Raw genomic sequence first — 17,883 nt, forward strand, 5'->3', positions numbered from 1 at the left:
TATTTACTTCTCCTTAACAAGGCTTAATAGCTTGCACACTCTATCAAAAATTGCTCCCCTAACCCAACCTAAATTCACTCCCAGGACGGACTGAAAATGTGCAACAGGGGCACCACAAACTGGGTGGTTGCCAGGCTGGTTTGGGGTGGGCCACTTTTGGTATGGGACGTCTGTGAGCCCCATGCAGGGGCCTGATTGATTCATGTCACAGAAGCAGAGTGGCCTAGTGGCAAGAGCCCGGGCTTGGGACTCAGAGGACCTCTGTTCTAATCCTGACACCGCCACTTTCCTGCTGTGGGACCTTGGACAAGTCACTTCTCTATGCCTCAGTTACCTCATCTGTAAAATGGGGATTAAGACTGTAAGCCCCAAGTGGAACCACCTGATTACCTTGTATCTACCCCAGTACTGAGAACAGTGCTTGGCACACAGTCAGCGCTTAGCAAACATCATTATTACTATTATTACCACAGTGCTTCATCATCATCATCAATCGTATTTATTGAGCGCTTACTGTGTGCAGAGCACTGTACTAAGCGCTTGGGAAGTACAAGTTGGCAACGCTTAGCAGTGCTTAGCACAGTCAGTGCTTAGCAAATATCATTATTATTATTATTATTACAAAAGTGCTTAGTACAGTGCTTGACAATGGTAAGCACTTAACAAATATCGTTATTATTATTATTATCCCCAGTGCTAAAGAGCCAGTAGCACACCACGAGGGGGAAGTGTGCAGTGTGATGGTGGCAGAGATGTGCGGACTTGTTTTTGTGTCACTACCCTGAGAGTTCATGGAAACGGATCCTAGACTTACTATCTGATACGCAGACCGTGAGACCAGGAACTTGAGAAGCAGCATGGCCTTCTGGAAAGACCACGGGCCTGGGACTCGACAGCACAAGATGACAACAACAACAAGATATTCTGCTCTAAGTGCCAAGTGGGCAATGAAGGAACATAATAGAGAAGGAGTGTATTATTATTATTATTAATAATAATAATAGAATAATAGAGAAGGAGTGTGGCTCAGTGGAAAGAGCACGGGCTTGGGAGTCAGAGGTCATGGGTTTGAATCCCGGCTCTGCCACTTGTCAGCTGTGTGACCTTGGGCAAGTCACTTAACTTCTCTGGGCCTCAGTTCCCTCATCTGTAAAATGGGGGCTAAGACTGTGAGCCCGACATGGGACAACCTGATCACCTTGTATCCCCCTCAGTGCTTAAAACAGTGCTTGGCTAAGCACTTAACAAATACTACCATTATTATTATTAGTAGTAGTATACTAGCCGGATTTAATAGTAGCATGGGTTAAATCAGTTCCTCCGTGAGACCCATTTTTTTACGGTATTTGTTAAACCCTTACTTTGTGCCAGGCACTGTACTAAGCGCTGGGGTAGATACAAGATTATCATATTAGACACAGTCCATGTCCCACATGGGGCTCACAGTTTTAATTTCCATTTTATGGTTGAGGAACTGACACAGATAAATAATAATAATAATAATGATGATAGTAATGGTATTTGTTAAGTGCTATGTGCCAGGCATTGTACTAAGCAATGGGGTGGTTACAAGCTAATCGAGTTGGACACCGTCCTTGTACCATGTGGGGCTCACAGTCTCAATCCTCATTTTATGGATGAGGTACAGACACAGATAAATAATAATAATAATAATGATGGTATTTGTTTAGTGCTATGTGCCAGGCACTGTACTAAACACTAGGGTGGGTACAAGCAAATCGAGTTGGACACAGCCCCATCCCATGTGAGGTTCACAGTCTCAATCCCCATTTTACAGATGAGGGAACTGAGGCAGAGAGAAATAAAGTGACTTGACCAAGGTCACCCTGCATACAAGTGGCAGAGCCAGAATTAGAACCCATCTGACTCCCAGCCCTGTATTCTATCCTCTACACCATGCTGCTTCTCTAGGAATGAAATGAACTAAATAAATGAAATGACTTGACTAAGGTCACATGGCAGACAAACGGCAGAGCCAGGATTAGAACCCAAGTCCTCTAATTTCCAGACCCATGCTCTTTCCATTAGACCATACTGCTTCTCATCTACATCAATCAATCAGTCGTGTTTATTGAGCGCTTACTGTGTGCAGAGCACTGTACTAAGCGCTTGGGAAGTACAAGTTGGCAACATATAGAGACAGTCCCTATCCAACAGTGGGCTCACAGTCTAAAAGGGGGAGACAGAGAACAAAATCAAACATACTAACAAAATAAAATAAATAGAATAGAAATGTACAAGTAAAATAAATAAATAAATAAAGTAATAAATAAATAGAGTAATAGAGTAATCTACATCTACATCTTCCTTTCAATAACCAACAGGTAAACACCCCCCACCCCAACCCACCTCTCCACAGATGCTTTCTGGTTCCGGACAACATGATGCTCCAAATTTATCATCTTGGCCATTTCCGTGTCAGGAAAAATTCACGGGTCTAGTTAGAGTAACAATGGGCTTGTTAGACCCACAAAAAGCCCTGGACACTCTCTACATTGGAATTTGGTTGTTCCTAGAACGTAAACTTATTCATTCATTCAATTATATTTCCTGAGGGCTTTCTGTGTGCACAGCACTGGACTAAGCGCTTGGGAGAGTTCAGTACAACAATAAACATACACATTCACTGCCCTCAACGAGCTTCGGTCTAGAGGGAGATGCGCCTATCAACTCTGTTGCACTGGACTCTCCCAAACGCTTAGTACAGTGCTCTGCACACAGAACTTGCTCCATAAATAACAAGGATGATGATGATTTATGGTTAAGCTAAAAGAAAGAAATGAGGTCTTCCTATAAACTCTAATTCCCTCAGAATCTCTATTCTGTTCCTGCTGCTTCCATCTTGCTTCAGTTGGTTTACTTCTCTATCAAAACTGCCCCACCCCACCTCGAGCCAAAGTCATTTCATTTGCCAATAAAACCCGAACACATGTTTAATAGAAATGACAATATGTCGCTTTTCATCTTGCGTCCAAGGCTGTTTATCCCCTAAATGCTTTTAGCTTTTTTATTAAGTTGGGTAAGGCCGATTGATTTTTCTATTTTCTCTTGTCAAAAGATTCTTGCAGAAAAACCACTGACTCAGTTTGCTACGAGAACTGTTTTCCTGCAGGAGAAACGGTGAAGATTGTGAACATTCAAGGTGAAGATTTTATTTGGCGGTAATGGACGACTGCATTCTTTTGCGGTAGCAGGATTTAAAGTTATTCATCATTCTCCCAGCAATTCTCCCAGCAAAGAATGAGAAGCAGCGTGACTTCGTGGAAAGAGCCCGGGCTTGGGACTCAGACGTCGAGGGTTTTAATTCCAGCTCTGCCGCTTGTCAGCTGTGTGACTTTGGGCAAAGCCACTTAACTTCTCTGTGCCTCAGTTACCTCATCTGTAAAATGGGGATTAAGACTGTGAGCCTCACATGGGACAACCTGATTACCTTATATCTACCCTAGTGCTTAAAACAGTGCCTGGCACATAGCGCTTAACAAATACCATCATTATTTATTATTATTATTATCATTATTATTATTATTTACCCTTGTAAGTTTTTCTGTGCCCATCTCAATCGACTGTACAAAGTAGTTTGGTCTACAGAGTAACTATATAGTAAATTCCAGTTGTTCATATGGACTAGTGATATCGAGACCTAGTGGAAAGAGCATGAGCCTTGGAGTCAGAGGACCCGGATTCTAATCCCACTCCTCTACTTACCTCTTGTGTGACCTTGGGCAAGTCACTTAATTTCTCTGTGCCTCTGGTCCCTCATCTACAAAATGGAGGCTCGATGCCGGTTCTCCCTCTCACTGGCACTGTGAATCCCACACGGGACTTGATTATCTTGTGGGTACCACAGTGTTTAGTACAGTGCTTGGCACAAAGTGAGCATTTAAGAACTAGCACTATTATTCATTCATTCATTCAATCGTATTTATTGAGCGCTTACTGTGTGCAGAGCACTGTACTAAGCGCTTGGGAAGTACAAGTTGGCAACTTATAGAGATGGTCCCTACCCAACAGTGGGCTCACAGTCTAGAAGGGGGAGACAGAACAAAACAAAACATATTAACAAAATAAAATAGAGTAAATATGTACAAATAAAATAGAGTAATAAATACGTACAAACATATATACATATATACAGGTGCTGTGGGGAGGGGAAGGAGGTAAGGCGGGGGGAGGAGGGGGAGAGGAGGGGGGGGGCTCAGTATTATTATTATTGTGACACAAAATTCAGACTCTTGGGTTGGGGGAAGCACCGTGGCTCAGTGGCAATAGCCCGGGCTTGGGAGTCAGAGGTCATGGGTTCTAATCCCAGCTCCGCCACTTGTCGGCTGTGTGACTTTGGGCAAGTCACTTCACTTCTCTGGGCCTCAGTTACCTTATCTGGAAAATGGAGAATAAGACGGTGAGCCCCATGTAGGACAACCTTATTACCTTGTATCCCCCCAGCGCTTAGAACAGTGCTTTGCATAGTAAGTGCTTAACAAATACCATTATTATTATTTGTCCATAGATATTATCAATCATTCAATCGATGGTACCTATTGAACACTTACTATGTGCAAAACACTGTATGGAGATATTGGGAGATGACAATACAACAGAATTAGAGTTCACGTTCCCTGCCCATAATGAGTTTACAATCTAGAGGGACTGTACCTTATTTACGTGCCAACCACAGTACTAAGCATGGATCATGTTAGAAAGACTGTGAGCCCATTGTTGGGGAGGGATCGTCTCTATACGTTGCCGACTTGTACTTCCCAAGGGCTTAGTACAGTGCTCTACACACAGTAAGTGCTCAATAAATACAATTGAATGATTGAATTCCCTGCCCACAATGATTTTACAGTCTAGAATGGGACACAGACATTACTATAAATAAATTACAGATATGGATGTAAGTGATGTGGGGCCGGGAAGGGGAGGGGGATGTGCTGATTGCCAGTTCAGAGGCAGGAGGAGGGAAGGAGGCCTGACTGAGTCTGAAAACCACTAATGTGCCACATGGAGGAACAGTGGGATTTGATGTCATGACATGCTGCTCCTCTCCAATCTCTCATCCTCTTGTCTCTCCCCACTTCAATCCATACTTCATGCCGCTGCCCGGATTGTTTTTGTCCAGAAACGCTCTGGGCATGTTACTCCCCTCCTCAAAAATCTCCAGTGGCTACCAATCAACCTACGCATCAGGCAGAAACTCCTCACTCTTGGCTCCAAGGCTGTCCATCCCCTCACCCCCTCCTATCTCACCTCCCTTCTCTCCTTCTCCAGCCCAGCCCGCACCCTCCGCTCCTCTGCCGCTAAACTCCTCACCATGCCTCGTTCTCGCCTGTCCCGCCGTCGACCCCCGGCCCACGTCCTCCCCCTGGCCTGGAATGCCCTCCCTCCCCACATCCGCCAAGCTAGCTCTCTTCCTCCCTTCAAGGCCCTACTGAGAGCTCACCTCCTCCAGGAGGCCTTCCCAGACTGAACCCCCTCATTCCTCTCCCCCCTCCCCCTCCCCATCCCCCTGCCTTACCTCCTTCCCTTCCCCACTGCACCTGTATATATGTATATATGTTTGCACGTATTTATTACTCTATTTATTTTACTTGTACATATTTATTCTATTTATCTTATTTTGTTAATGTGTTTTGTTTTGTTCTCTGTCTCCCCTTTCTAGACTGTGAGCCCACTGTTGGGTAGGGGCCGTCTCTAGATGTTGCCAACTTGTACTTCCCAAGAGCTTAGTACAGTGCTCTGCACACAGTAAGCGCTCAATAAATACGATTGATTGATTGATCGATTGACTCCATCCCACTGCACCTGGAACGCATCTTGGTTTGATATGTCCTGGGCCATGTTGAGCACAGTAAGTGCTCAATAAATACAACAATGAATAAAAGCGAAACCATTTCAATGATCTAATTAAAATATTGCACTATATCACTGGTGTGACTCTGTAGAAGTTGCTTTAGATTCCATTCAGGTGGCTTTTGAGCCTCTTTGAACTGAAGCCTATTTGAGCCCAGAGTGCCCAGCATGACATTATAAGCCCTGCAGAGGTGAAGACTTTCTATTAGCAACTCCCCATTCATTCATTCATTCAATCGTATTTATTGAGCACTTACTGTGTGCAGAGCACTGTACTAACCACTTGGGAAGTACAAGTCAGCAACATATAGAGACGGTCCCTACCCACTAATGGGCTCACAGTCTAGAAGGCTATGCGGTAATCCTTTTGGTGACTGACAGATGGCAAGGGGAGATATGTGGGGTTGGAGAAAAACAATCAAGTTGAAAGGCCACTCTGATTCACCAGGAAGCAATTCGTTTTTCCCAGTTATGCGGACTTCCCTGAATAAACTCCTTTGATTGGCTCCAACACTGGTGCAAATACACTCATTTTAAGTGGCCAACAAAAATCATTCTGAATCCCGAGCCTCTTTGACATGACCAGAGATGAAAATGAAATATGAGACCTGAACAGACCAATACTTTCAAAGAAATCCATCAGCTAAAGAGACTACTACATTCATTTAAATGCCATTTTCATTAAAGAGAGCTAGAGGAGTGTTCAGCGTTGTGCTTTTTTCCCATTCGCAGCCTGAAAGGCATCTGCAAGGGCACAAATGGCCCAGATCCATTTTTTTTTCCTTCAAACCTTATATAATTTTTTTGTATTTTGGCAATGCATCACAGCTAAAGCGCTAACGATGGGCACCTGCTACCATCAATGTTCTGCTGATTTCCCTTAGGAATAGCAAGCGAAAGATATCGGCATTATCCAGTGCCTATGGTCTGTTCAGGATGGGATTTTTTTTTTTTTTTAAGAAGATGCAGCACGTGCTTCCAGATCAGATAGCGATTTCAGTTGCCAGGGGAGCAGTATGACATTCTGAGATGGATTTTTACATTTGATTGCCATTTAAAAATTCAACGATTCCAGTTGCCCTACCACAAAACTCCCAAGGGCCTGTGATTCTCAAAGAATGGGAACTGTGCATCTCTCTGAGGATTGGACTAGATTGTAGGATTGGATTCCCCCTCTAGGCTGCAAGGGCATTGTGGGCAGGGATTGTATCTGTTATATTGTTATATTGTACTCTTCCAAGTGCTTAGTAATAATAATAATAATAATGATGATGACATTTGTTAAGCGCTTACTATGTGCAAAGCACTGTTCTAAGCACTGGGGAGGATGCAAGGTGATCAGGTTGCCCCACGTGGGGCTCACAGTTTTAATCCCCATTTTACAGATGAAGGAACTGAGGCCCAGAGAAGTGACTTGCCCAAAGTCACACAGCGGACAATTGGCGGAGCCGGGATTTGAACTCAGGGCCTCTAACTCCCAAGCCCAGGCTCTTTCCATTGAGCCACGTTGCTTCTCTACAGTGTTCTGCACATAGTGAGTGCTCAATAAACATGACTGATTAATTGGTCCAGAGAGCAGGGAGTTCTTTGTTCCTCCGATAGTCTGGAAATTCAAAAGGCCTGCCCATATTAAGAGATATCTTCAAACTACCTTTTGGTTAGAGTTTTTATAGTTTCAGCCTCCATGCCCTTCTCTGAGGAGAAGCTGACTCAGGAGAATTAGGTTAGAAATCGCAGTAATATTCTATAAATTTGCTTCCCAAAGGATTTTCCTTGGACATTAAAATGTCCCCTCCCAGTCGGAAAAACAAAACAAAACCCCACACCCTGTCCTCTACATTTGTCTTAAAATGCCATCTTTTTTCCCTGAAGAGCAGGTATTCCTTCTCTTACCACAAGCCCCTTTCAGCTTTCATTTCACACTCTGTGTGGCCACGATGAGAGAACTCTCAATTTCCTCCAGCTATAAGACCAGACTGTAAGCTAGTTGTGGACAGGGACTAGATCTGTTTATTGTTATACTGTACTCTCCCAAGTGCTTAGTGCGGTGCTCTGCACACAGTAAGTGCTCAATAATAATAATAATAATAATAATGATGGTATTTGTTAAGCGCTTACTATGTGCAGAGCACTGTTCTAAGCGCTGGGAGGGATACAAGGTCATCAAGTTGTCCCACGTGGGGCTCACAGTCTTAATCCCCATTTTCCAGATGAGGGAACTGAGGCTCAGAGAAGTTAAGTGACTTGCCCAAGGTCACACAGCAGACATGTGGTGGAGTCGGGATTCAAACCCATGACCTCTGACTCCAAAGCCCGGGCTCTTTCCAATGAGCCACGCTGCTTCTCGCTAGAAGCTCAATAAATACAATCATTCATTCAATCGTACTGTGTGCAAAGCCCTGTACTAAGCACCGAATGAATGAATGAATGAACTGAACAGCAGTGTTGCCTAGTGGAAAGGGCACAGATTTAGGGGTCAGAGAACCTGGATTCTAACCCAGGCTTTGCCACTTGTCTTCTGTGTCACCTTGGGCAAGTCACTTAAATCATCTGTGCCTCAGTTATCTCATATGCAAAATGGGGATTACAGCCATGAGCCCCATGTGGGACAGGGTCTGTTTTCAACCTATCTTACACTACCCCAGCGCTTAGTAAGTGCCTGACACATAGTAAGCATTTAAAAATACCACTAAAAACCAAAAAACCACACTCTTCCTCATCAAAGTGGGTAGGGACCGTCTCTATATGTTGCAAACTTTCATTCATTCATTCATTCAATCGTATTGATTGAGCGCTTACTGTGTGCAGAGCACTGTACTAAGCGCTTGGGAAGTACAAGTTGGCAACATATAGAGACGGTCCCTACCCAACAGTGGGCTCACAGTCTAGAAGGGGGAGACAGACAACAAAATAAAACATATTACCAAAATAAAATAATTAGAATAAGTATGTATAAATAAAATAGAGTAATAAATATGTACAAACATATATACATATATACAAGCGCTTAGTACAGTGCTCTGCACACAGTAAGCACTCAATAAATACGATTGAATGAATGAATGAATGAATGAATGAATGAAGATTCTGGTTTCCTCTGGTCCCAGCAAGCTCAAGACCACTCTGCTTCCACTCAAGTAGTGTTTGGTTGGAATGGAACAAAAAAGAAGCAGAAACAGCCTAATATTAGGTCTTACACATTTCCTCCACTATGCCTTAAAGAATATTTTCCCCTGACAAAGGCTTTGTCCGGAAAGTGACTTGTTAAGACAGATCACAATGTACTCCTGGATATAATGTCACCATGCATCAATCACCCAAAGCCACCTACTTGCTTAAAGGAGCAATTTCAAGGCGTCTGTGCAAGGACTAAATAGAAATAATACTTTAACTTAAAGTTAGACACACAGTTGAGATGCTTACGCCCTTTGTGTTTTCCAGAGCACTCACTGTGACAACATTAATTTCCTGACATTCCAAAGTTCCCAATCTGTGCAAAATTGAAATTGATGATGTGCACACCACGGCCGTGAAAGCAACTTTTCCGAGAACTTGCTATGTGATTTTCTAATTCATGCCCTTTTGCGGAAAAAAAAAAATAGAAAGCTTTGAAAAAAAAAATCAGGAAAGTAATTTTCTCTTATTTGTCCTAAACTGCGACCAAATAGAATCTTGCTGGATAATTATAACTTCTCTACTAAATGTATCACATTTATGGCTCACATTTTACAAAATATTTCATTTTAAAATTTGTGTTTATTAGATTTGAATATGCTTCTTTATAATCACATGGAAATCTGTTTTAAGTATCTGCTGTGCATTTCTTAAGTATACATATTTTACCCAATCTCCTATAAATTTTTTTAATTAAATTCTTAACTATTGGGTGCCTTAAATTTATTTTGTTACTTATGACTTCAAAGGTATCATTTTTCATTTCACTTCTTTGAAGTTCAGTTGCAATAAATCACAAATTAAAATTATTTAAAAGTTGAACTAAAAGCAGGATGGTTATCTATTATTGTTTCCTAAACACAAGCTTGGATGACTGCCTGGGCAAAGAAAACCTCTACCCCCATCTCAAAGAAAATAATAAATATCTTGAAATATCTTAAAATATATTTTTTTAATTGTCTTTTCTGGCAGTACCCTGCTAATTTGGGTTCAGCTGTGCTGAGGCAAAGTCAGACCCACACATTTTCTCTAGTATTTGGTTCAGCTGACTCTTTGTCACTATCCATAAGGACAAGTTTGAAAAAACAAAGATTTGGGAAAACTAGTAGTGGAAAGGGTAGTGTATGGAACAGGAATGTGATTTCATTATATTATAGACAAGGTTCCTGAAGTAAATAATGAAGTTAGATTACCACCATTGCATCTCAGAAGCCTCCACTAGAATTATTGTCAGCCGTGTGACTGTGGGTAAGTCACTTAACTTCTCTGTGCCTCAGTTACCTCATCTGTAAAATGGGGATTGACTGTGAGCCCCCTGTGAGACAACCTGATCACTTTTCAACCTCCCCAGTGCTCAGAACAGTGCTTTGCACATAGTAAGCGCTTAATAAATGCCATCATCATCATTATTGTTATTAAGGGGACTTGAGCCTTTTTAATGGCTGATTAAGTCTAGTATCTCCCCAAAATCCAAGAAATACAAGAGTCCTCTGAGGACCTCCAGACTGGTAAGCCGTTGTGGGCAGGGAACTCTGCTATACTGTACTCCCCCAAATGCTTAGTACAGTGCTCTACACACAGTAAGTGCTCAGTAAATATGATTGACTGTAGTAGCACACATGGTAGAAGAGCATTTCACCTTCAAGATTCTCAGTTGTTCTTAACAAGAAAAACAGGCCCGCAGGCTTTCAAAAATAAGCACGCAGCCCACTTAGGAAAAACTGTGTGGCATAGTGGCAGAAAATGGACCTGGAAGTTAGAACAACTTGGATTCTAATCCTGGTTTTGCCACTCGTCAGCTGTGTGACTTGAACATGACTGGATTTCTCTGTGCCTCGGTTTCCTCATCTGTAAAGTGGGGGTTTAATGCCCATTTTTCCTCCCAGCTAGACTGGAAGTCTCTTGTGGAACAGGGACTGTGTCTGACCTGATTATCTTGTATCCATCTACTTCTATAGAACCTTGTCTATGATATAATGAAATCACATTCCTGTTCCATACTCTACCCTTTCCACTACTAGTTTTCCCAAATCTTTGTTTTTTCAAACTTGTCCTTATGGATAGTGACAAAGAGTCAGCTGAACCAAATACTAGAGAAAACGTGTGGGTCTGACTTTGCCTCAGCGTAACTGAACCCAAATTGGCAGGCCATCTAAGCACATAATAATACTCTGTGCTTAATACATAGTAACCACTTAACCAACACTACATTTATTATTATCATTAATACTATTATTTGAGGTTCTGTCCCAAGTAAAAGATCGTGAACTAAAACAGTATCCCCAAATATCTGAAAATGTAGCAACACTTTATTTGGTAGTTGGCCAAAAGACCTTCTTCTTGCACCTTCCAGCCCACCAAAGGGAAGAGGGGAGGAGGAGGAAGAGGAAGAGGAGGAATCTGTAGTATATACTGCACGAGAGACAGAGACATTTTGTTTTGGGAGTCTTAGACTGTCCTCTAGATTGTAAGGTCACTATGGACAGGGAATGTGTCTGCTTATTCTGCTGTTCTGTACTCTTCCAAGCGGTTAATACAGTCTTCTGCACATAGTGAGCACCCAATAAATACCACCGAATGATTGTCCTTGCAAATCCAGGTACAGCTCCCTCCTGATACCCTGAGCCAGCCCTTTCTACTGCAATGTTTTTAAAATTGTTTTTTCTGGCAGTGCCCTGCTAATCTGGGCTGGGCAGAGAGTTCGGTTTCGCTGAGGCAAAGTCAGCGCCACACATTTTCTCCAGTATTTGTTCCAACCTACTCTTTGTCACTATTCATCAGGACAGTCTTCTAGACTGTGAGCCCACTGTTGGGTAGGGACCGTCTCTATATGTTGCCAACTTGTACTCCCCAAGCGCTTAGTACAGTGCTCTGCACACAGTAAGTGCTCAATAAATACGATTGAATGAATGAAGGAAGTTTGAAAAACCAAAGAATTGGGAAAAACAAGTAGTGGAAATGGCAGAGTAGGGAATAGGAATGTGATTTCATTATATTATAGACAAGGTTCCTGAAATAAATAATAAAGTTAGATTTCTGGCATCTCAGAAGTCTCCATTAGAATCATTTGCACAAGGGGACCAGAGCCTTTTGACGACTAAGAGTAGTATCCCCCCAAAATCCAAAATTAACAACAATAATAATAATGGTACTTGTTAAGTGCTTACTATGTGGCAAGAACTGTTCTAAGCACTGGGGTAAATACAAGTTACTCAGGTTGGACACAATTCACACTTCCCTTCGGGAATGGGGGGGTGACAGCTAGAAGTAGGAGGATAACTGTTAAGACAATACCATCAGTGCTCAAGGTCTCTGCCCGCCCCCAAACCCTCCAGGCTTGGGAGAGTACAGTACAAAAGAGTTGGTAGACCCGTTGCCTACCCACAAGGAGTTTACACCCTAGAAGGCAGAAGTGAACTGGCTCAACAGGAATCCTGAAAAATTTCCAGGTAATGTGGGCGATGAAAAGGCACAGCACTGACCCAATGTTGCAATCCCTTGGGGCCTAAATTTGCTCGCACATAAATCAAAATTTTCTCAAGCACTTCCCACTGGGCCACTCTTCGCACTCTGGGCCCCCGTGGGTACACAAATGGCAGAAGAGAGTGACATGGCACAAGCTATGGAGTAGCAGGATGGTGTAGTATGGGCCTAGGAGCTACAGGTCGTGGGTTCTAATCCTGGCTCCGCCACTTGCCGGCTAGGTGACCTTGGCAAGTCACTTCACTTCTCTGGGCCTCAGTTAGTTCATCTGTAAAATGGGGATTGAGACTAGGAGCCCCATGTAGGACAGGACACGGTCCACCCTGGCAGCCACCAGGACTCCTCCTCGGACGAACCTCCTATACACTGTCAACTCGTTGTGGGCAGGGAATGTGTCTGTTATATTGCTATATTGTACTCTCCCTGAACTAAGGACAGTGCTCTGCACACAGTAAGTGCTCAATAAATGATTGACAAGGACTGCATCCAACACAATTTGCTTGTATCCACCCCAGTGGATTCAGTGCTTCCTCTAGGTTTGGGCCAAGCATGAAGAGAGCTGTCTTCCCACTAACCACTATCTAATGATGATGTTAACTGCATTTGTTAACTGTGTTTGTATCTATCTAATAGCAGCAGCAGCAGTACAGTGCCTGGCACACCATAAGTGCTTAAATCCCACAATTCTGATTATTTTCATCAATGCTAAAATCAGAAGCAGCATGGCTGAGTGGAAAGAGCACGGGCTTTGGAGTCAGAGGTCATGGGTTCAAATCCCAGCTCTGCCACTTGTCTGCTGTGTGCCTCTGGGCAAGTCACTTCACTTCTCTGGGCCTCAGTTCCCTCATCTGTAAAATGGGGATTAAGACCGTGAGCCCCCCGTGGGACAACCTGATCACCTTGTAACCTCCCCAGCACTTAGAACAGTGCTTTGCACATAGTAAGCGCTTAATAAATGCTGCCATTATTATTATTAATTCCTTGAGACAGGTTCTCAGTTCTGAAGTATTTGTGACTGGACTGAGGCTCATCCATTAGATGCTGGGAAACCCATCAGTTTTACTCTTAAAGCCTTCACCTGCATACAACTCAACTCCCCAAAACCATTCCCAAGTGGATAAGCACAAAATAATTGGATGTTACCCTTCCTTGAAAACGTGACATTTATGGCATTTAACATCTCCTCTCCATCCTCTGCCCTCTAGGCTGTAAACTCTTGGTAGTTAGGGAACGTATCATCCAACTCTTTTACGCTGCCCTCTCCCAAGCACTTAGTACAGTGTTCTGTACCCAGTAAGCACTTCCTAAATACGATCGACTGATTACTATGTGAAAGCTGACCTCTCTGCCCCAATCCGTAACTTGGAAGCTCTTCATTCAATCTCCAAAGGCTGCTTCTGATTTATTTATTGGTTTTTCTCTGATCCCAGGGCTCACCTCCATCTCCCGCTTCCTCTAAGTTTGGGCCAAGCATAAAGAGAGCTGTCTCTCCACTAACCACTTATCTAATGATGATGATAATTACATTTGCTAACTGTGTTTGTATCTATCTAATATAGAAGCAGCAGCAGTACAGTAACACCTGTTTCCAAAGTTCAGGGTTCATCACATGTCAGTCCTTAGGGATCCCTATCCTGATGTTTACTATGCAGGACATGAAGTCTTGGCAGCAGCTGTGAAGCTGATAACTAGAAAAACAATGACTTCAGAAACATTCCTCTTGTGGTTGATGATGATGATGATAGCATTTATTAAGCACTTACTATGTGCAAAGCACTGTTCTGAGCGCTGGGGAGATTACAAGGTGATCAGGTTGTCCCACGGGGGGGCTCACAGTCTTAGTCCCCATTTTACAGATGAGGGAACTGAGGCACAGAGAAGTTAAGTGACTTGTCCAAAGTCACACAGTTGACAATTGGTGGAGCCGGAATTTGAACCCATGACCTCTGACTCCAAAGCCTGTGCTCTTTCCACTGAGCCACACTGCTTCTCTGCAAAGCATGGCCATCGAGAGATGCTCTCATGCCAGGCAAACTTAAGACGAGCAGGATTTTTTCTTAAAATCTTGTTTCTCTTCTAGACTGTGAGCCCACTGTTGGGTAGGGACCGTCTCTATATGTTGCCAATTTGTTCTTCCCAAGTGCTTAGTACAGTGCTCTGCACAACAGTAAGCGCTCAATAAATACAATTGATTGACTGATTGATTTATAAATTATAAATTAAAACAAAATCCATCTAGTGGTGATTTTGGCTTCTGCGACAACATGGGGTACTGTTTTACTGACAACAAATCCCAAGGAATAAATCTAAAGTATGGATTCAGGAATCCATTCACCACCTTCTGCTTACCTTGGTTCCTTCATTCAATCGTATTTATTGAGTGCTTACTGTATGCAGAGCATTGCACTAAGTGCTTAGGAGAGTGAGAAGGTCATGGGTTCTAATCTCACCTCCACCATTTGTCTGTGGGTGACCTTGGGCAAGTCACTTCGCTTCTCTGTGCCTCTGTTACCTCATCTGTAAAATGAGGATTTGACAATGTGAGCCCCTCAAGGGACAGGGACTGTGTTCCAACCCAATTTGCTTGTATCCACTCCAGCACTTGGTACAGTGCCTGGCACATACTAAGTGCCCTACAAATACTATACTTATCATTATTATTATAATAATACAACAATAACTACATAGAAGCAGCATGGCATAGTGAATACAGCATGGGCCTGGGAGTTGGACAGGCCATGGGTTCTATTGCTGGCTCTACCACTTGTCTGCTGTGTGTCCATGGGAAAGTCACTTCACTTCTCTGAGCCTCAATTACCGCATCTGTAAAATGGATTGAGACTTTGAGCCCCATGTGGGATGGGGACTGTGTCTAACCCGATTCGCTTCTACCCCGCTTCTATTCACCTTTCTAGACTGTGAGCCCATTGTTGGGTAGGGACCATCTCTATATGTTGCCAACTTGTACTTCCCAAGCGCTTAGTATAGTGCTCTGCACACAGTAAACGCTCAATGAATACGACTGAATGAATGAATGAGTGAATATCCACCCCAGTGCTTAACACAGCGCCCGGCACAAATGCCATCACTATTAGTATTATTATTACTACTACTAATAATAAACAGACACATGCCCTGCTCACAATGAGTTTACAGTCTAGGGGGGGGGACAGATATTAATAGAAATAAGTCAATTACCTGCTCTTGTGGCCATTTCTGCCTCTCTTCTGGAGTCCTGGCTTTCGTTTTAAAGCTCCTCTGGGCCTCCGCCACATGTTTGGAAGCAACGGGAAGATTCAGGGACTTGGGCCTTCCTTCATGCCGGCTAGTACAGAGCCCAGCCTCTCCTTGTTGGCAAGTCTCTTTATAGTCATTTGGCACGTCCTCCGTCGCCACGTGCTCGGGACTCATTTCCCCCGTGCTGTTGATGCTGCTCATACTCAGGCTCATCTTGATCTCTGCTACGATCTGGTCGATGTCCTCTTCCTGTTCTTCCAGCTCGGGGTCATCTTTTCCGGAGTGATACGGCGAGGCTCCGTTCGAATTGCCATTGGCTTCAGGGGGGTAATAGTCCCGATAATTTCCTTCACTCGGACAGTACTGCACGCTTTCCCCGGGGTCTCGGAGCTCCAAAGATGACGCTTCATCCTCCGAAACCTGAACGCGGTCCTCCTGGTAGCCCCGCCGTTCTCCCTCGTCACCCTCCCCGGGGCGCTGGCGTTTATTCTCCGTCCATTCTTCGACGGCTTCTTGGCACTCGTCGGTTTCCACGCTGCGCTCTTCGTGGGGGATGTACTCTTCCCCATTGCAGTCCATTCCCTCCAGGTAGCTATCGTCCTCGGGACAGTATCTAATATAGTACGTGATCCCCTCCTCCTCTTCCGGGAGGCCTTCGTCGTAGTCTTCCTCTTCGGAGGTGTTGTTCACGTAGTCGGAGCTGGAGTCGCCGCCATCGCCGCTGGTGTCGTTGCACTGGTTCTCTCCCGGGATGGGACTCTCCGTCCCAGCGGCAGGCCGCTCCACTTCCTCCGTGACATAGCCACCCCGGGGAAGCTCGGCCTCTCCGCTCTCGGATTCCTTGTCGTGAGAGGGCGGTGGGCAAGACCTCGATCTGAGATCCAACATGGTGCTGGAGGCGCTCGGGTGTTTCCTGCTGGCCATGGCTGCCGACTTACATGACAATCATCGCGCAGCTGCGACTGCAAAAGAGAGAGAGGCGAGAGACACGGGCTCAGAAACCGAGGTCATCGGCCGGGGTCACGATTGGGGTCTTACGGGAAACTAGCAGAATTCTGGGGGTTCATTTTGGCACTGATTATGCTTTCAAACCGATCGCTCGAGCTGGCTCAATTGCCCATCGAAATTTCTATCCTCCGAACCTGGCGTGATAAAATTCAAGTCACCGAGGGAGGATGTTTAGATTCAAAAGTTGGAAAGGGAAGTGAAGCGCTAAGGGTAAAAAAAGCAACCAGGATCATCATCAGCCACCTGCACAAACATTTTTGCATATGGAAAGCTTCAGTACTTATTTCATTATTAATTATGTGTTGAAAGAGAAATAAACACTCCATCTATTTCAGATACCTCAAACGTGTTTTTATTAATACTACTGGGTCAGATTTACCCAGGACAAAACATCTAGATTATCTCAGGTGCTTTTAAAAACTGTAGTATTTATTAATATCTTTAGCAAGACCAACGCATGAAGCTCAGCTGCCCCAGTTTAATTGGCCCGCATGCCAACAATGTGAGGGAGGGATCAGTGAGTACAGGTTGGGAGTAGTTTAAAGAGTGGAAGTACATGCTGTTCATTCTTTTAGTTTTATTTTTGTTTTTTTTAATGGTATTTGTTAAGCATTTACTATGTGCCAGGCACTCTACTAAGTGCTGGATAGACATAATTATTACTCTATTTATTTATTTAGTTTACTTGTACATATCTATTCTATTTATTTTATTTTGTTAGTATGTTTGGTTTTGTTCTCTGTCTCCCCCTTTTAGACTGTGAGCCCACTGTTGGGTAGGGACTGTCTCTATATGTTGCCAATTTGTACTTCCCAAGCACTTAGTACAGTGCTCTGCACATAGTAAGCGCTCAATAAATACGATTGATGATGATGATAAGCTAATCAGTTTGGACACGGTCCATGTCCCACATGGGGCTTCCAGTCTCAATTCCCATTTTGCAGATGAGGGAACTGAGGCCCAGAGGAAGTGAAATGACTTGCCCAAGGTCACACAGAAGACAAGTAGTGGGGCCGCAATTAGAACCCAGGTCCTCATGACTCTCAGACCTGTGCTCTGTCTACTAGGCGACACTTTGGTTGTCTCCTCTAGACTGAAAGCTCATTGTGG

General features: G+C 43.8%; 1 protein-coding gene across 6 annotated transcripts in view; it reads right to left on the reverse strand.

Moving 5' to 3' along the window:
• The window catches only part of APBA2 (amyloid beta precursor protein binding family A member 2), a 343,044-nt gene that overhangs the window by 140,857 nt on the left and 184,304 nt on the right, over positions 1 to 17,883 (reverse strand). For all 6 annotated transcript variants that reach the window (XM_038747002.1, XM_038746997.1, XM_038747001.1 and 3 more), the window contains one exon: positions 15,727 to 16,727. In XM_038747002.1, the coding sequence (XP_038602930.1) occupies positions 15,727 to 16,689 (963 nt within the window). In that variant the 5' untranslated portion in view covers positions 16,690 to 16,727. The remainder of the gene's footprint in view (positions 1 to 15,726; positions 16,728 to 17,883) is intronic.

The sequence above is a fragment of the Tachyglossus aculeatus genome, chromosome 5 (assembly GCF_015852505.1).
Source record: "Tachyglossus aculeatus isolate mTacAcu1 chromosome 5, mTacAcu1.pri, whole genome shotgun sequence".
NCBI lineage: Eukaryota > Metazoa > Chordata > Mammalia > Monotremata > Tachyglossidae > Tachyglossus > Tachyglossus aculeatus.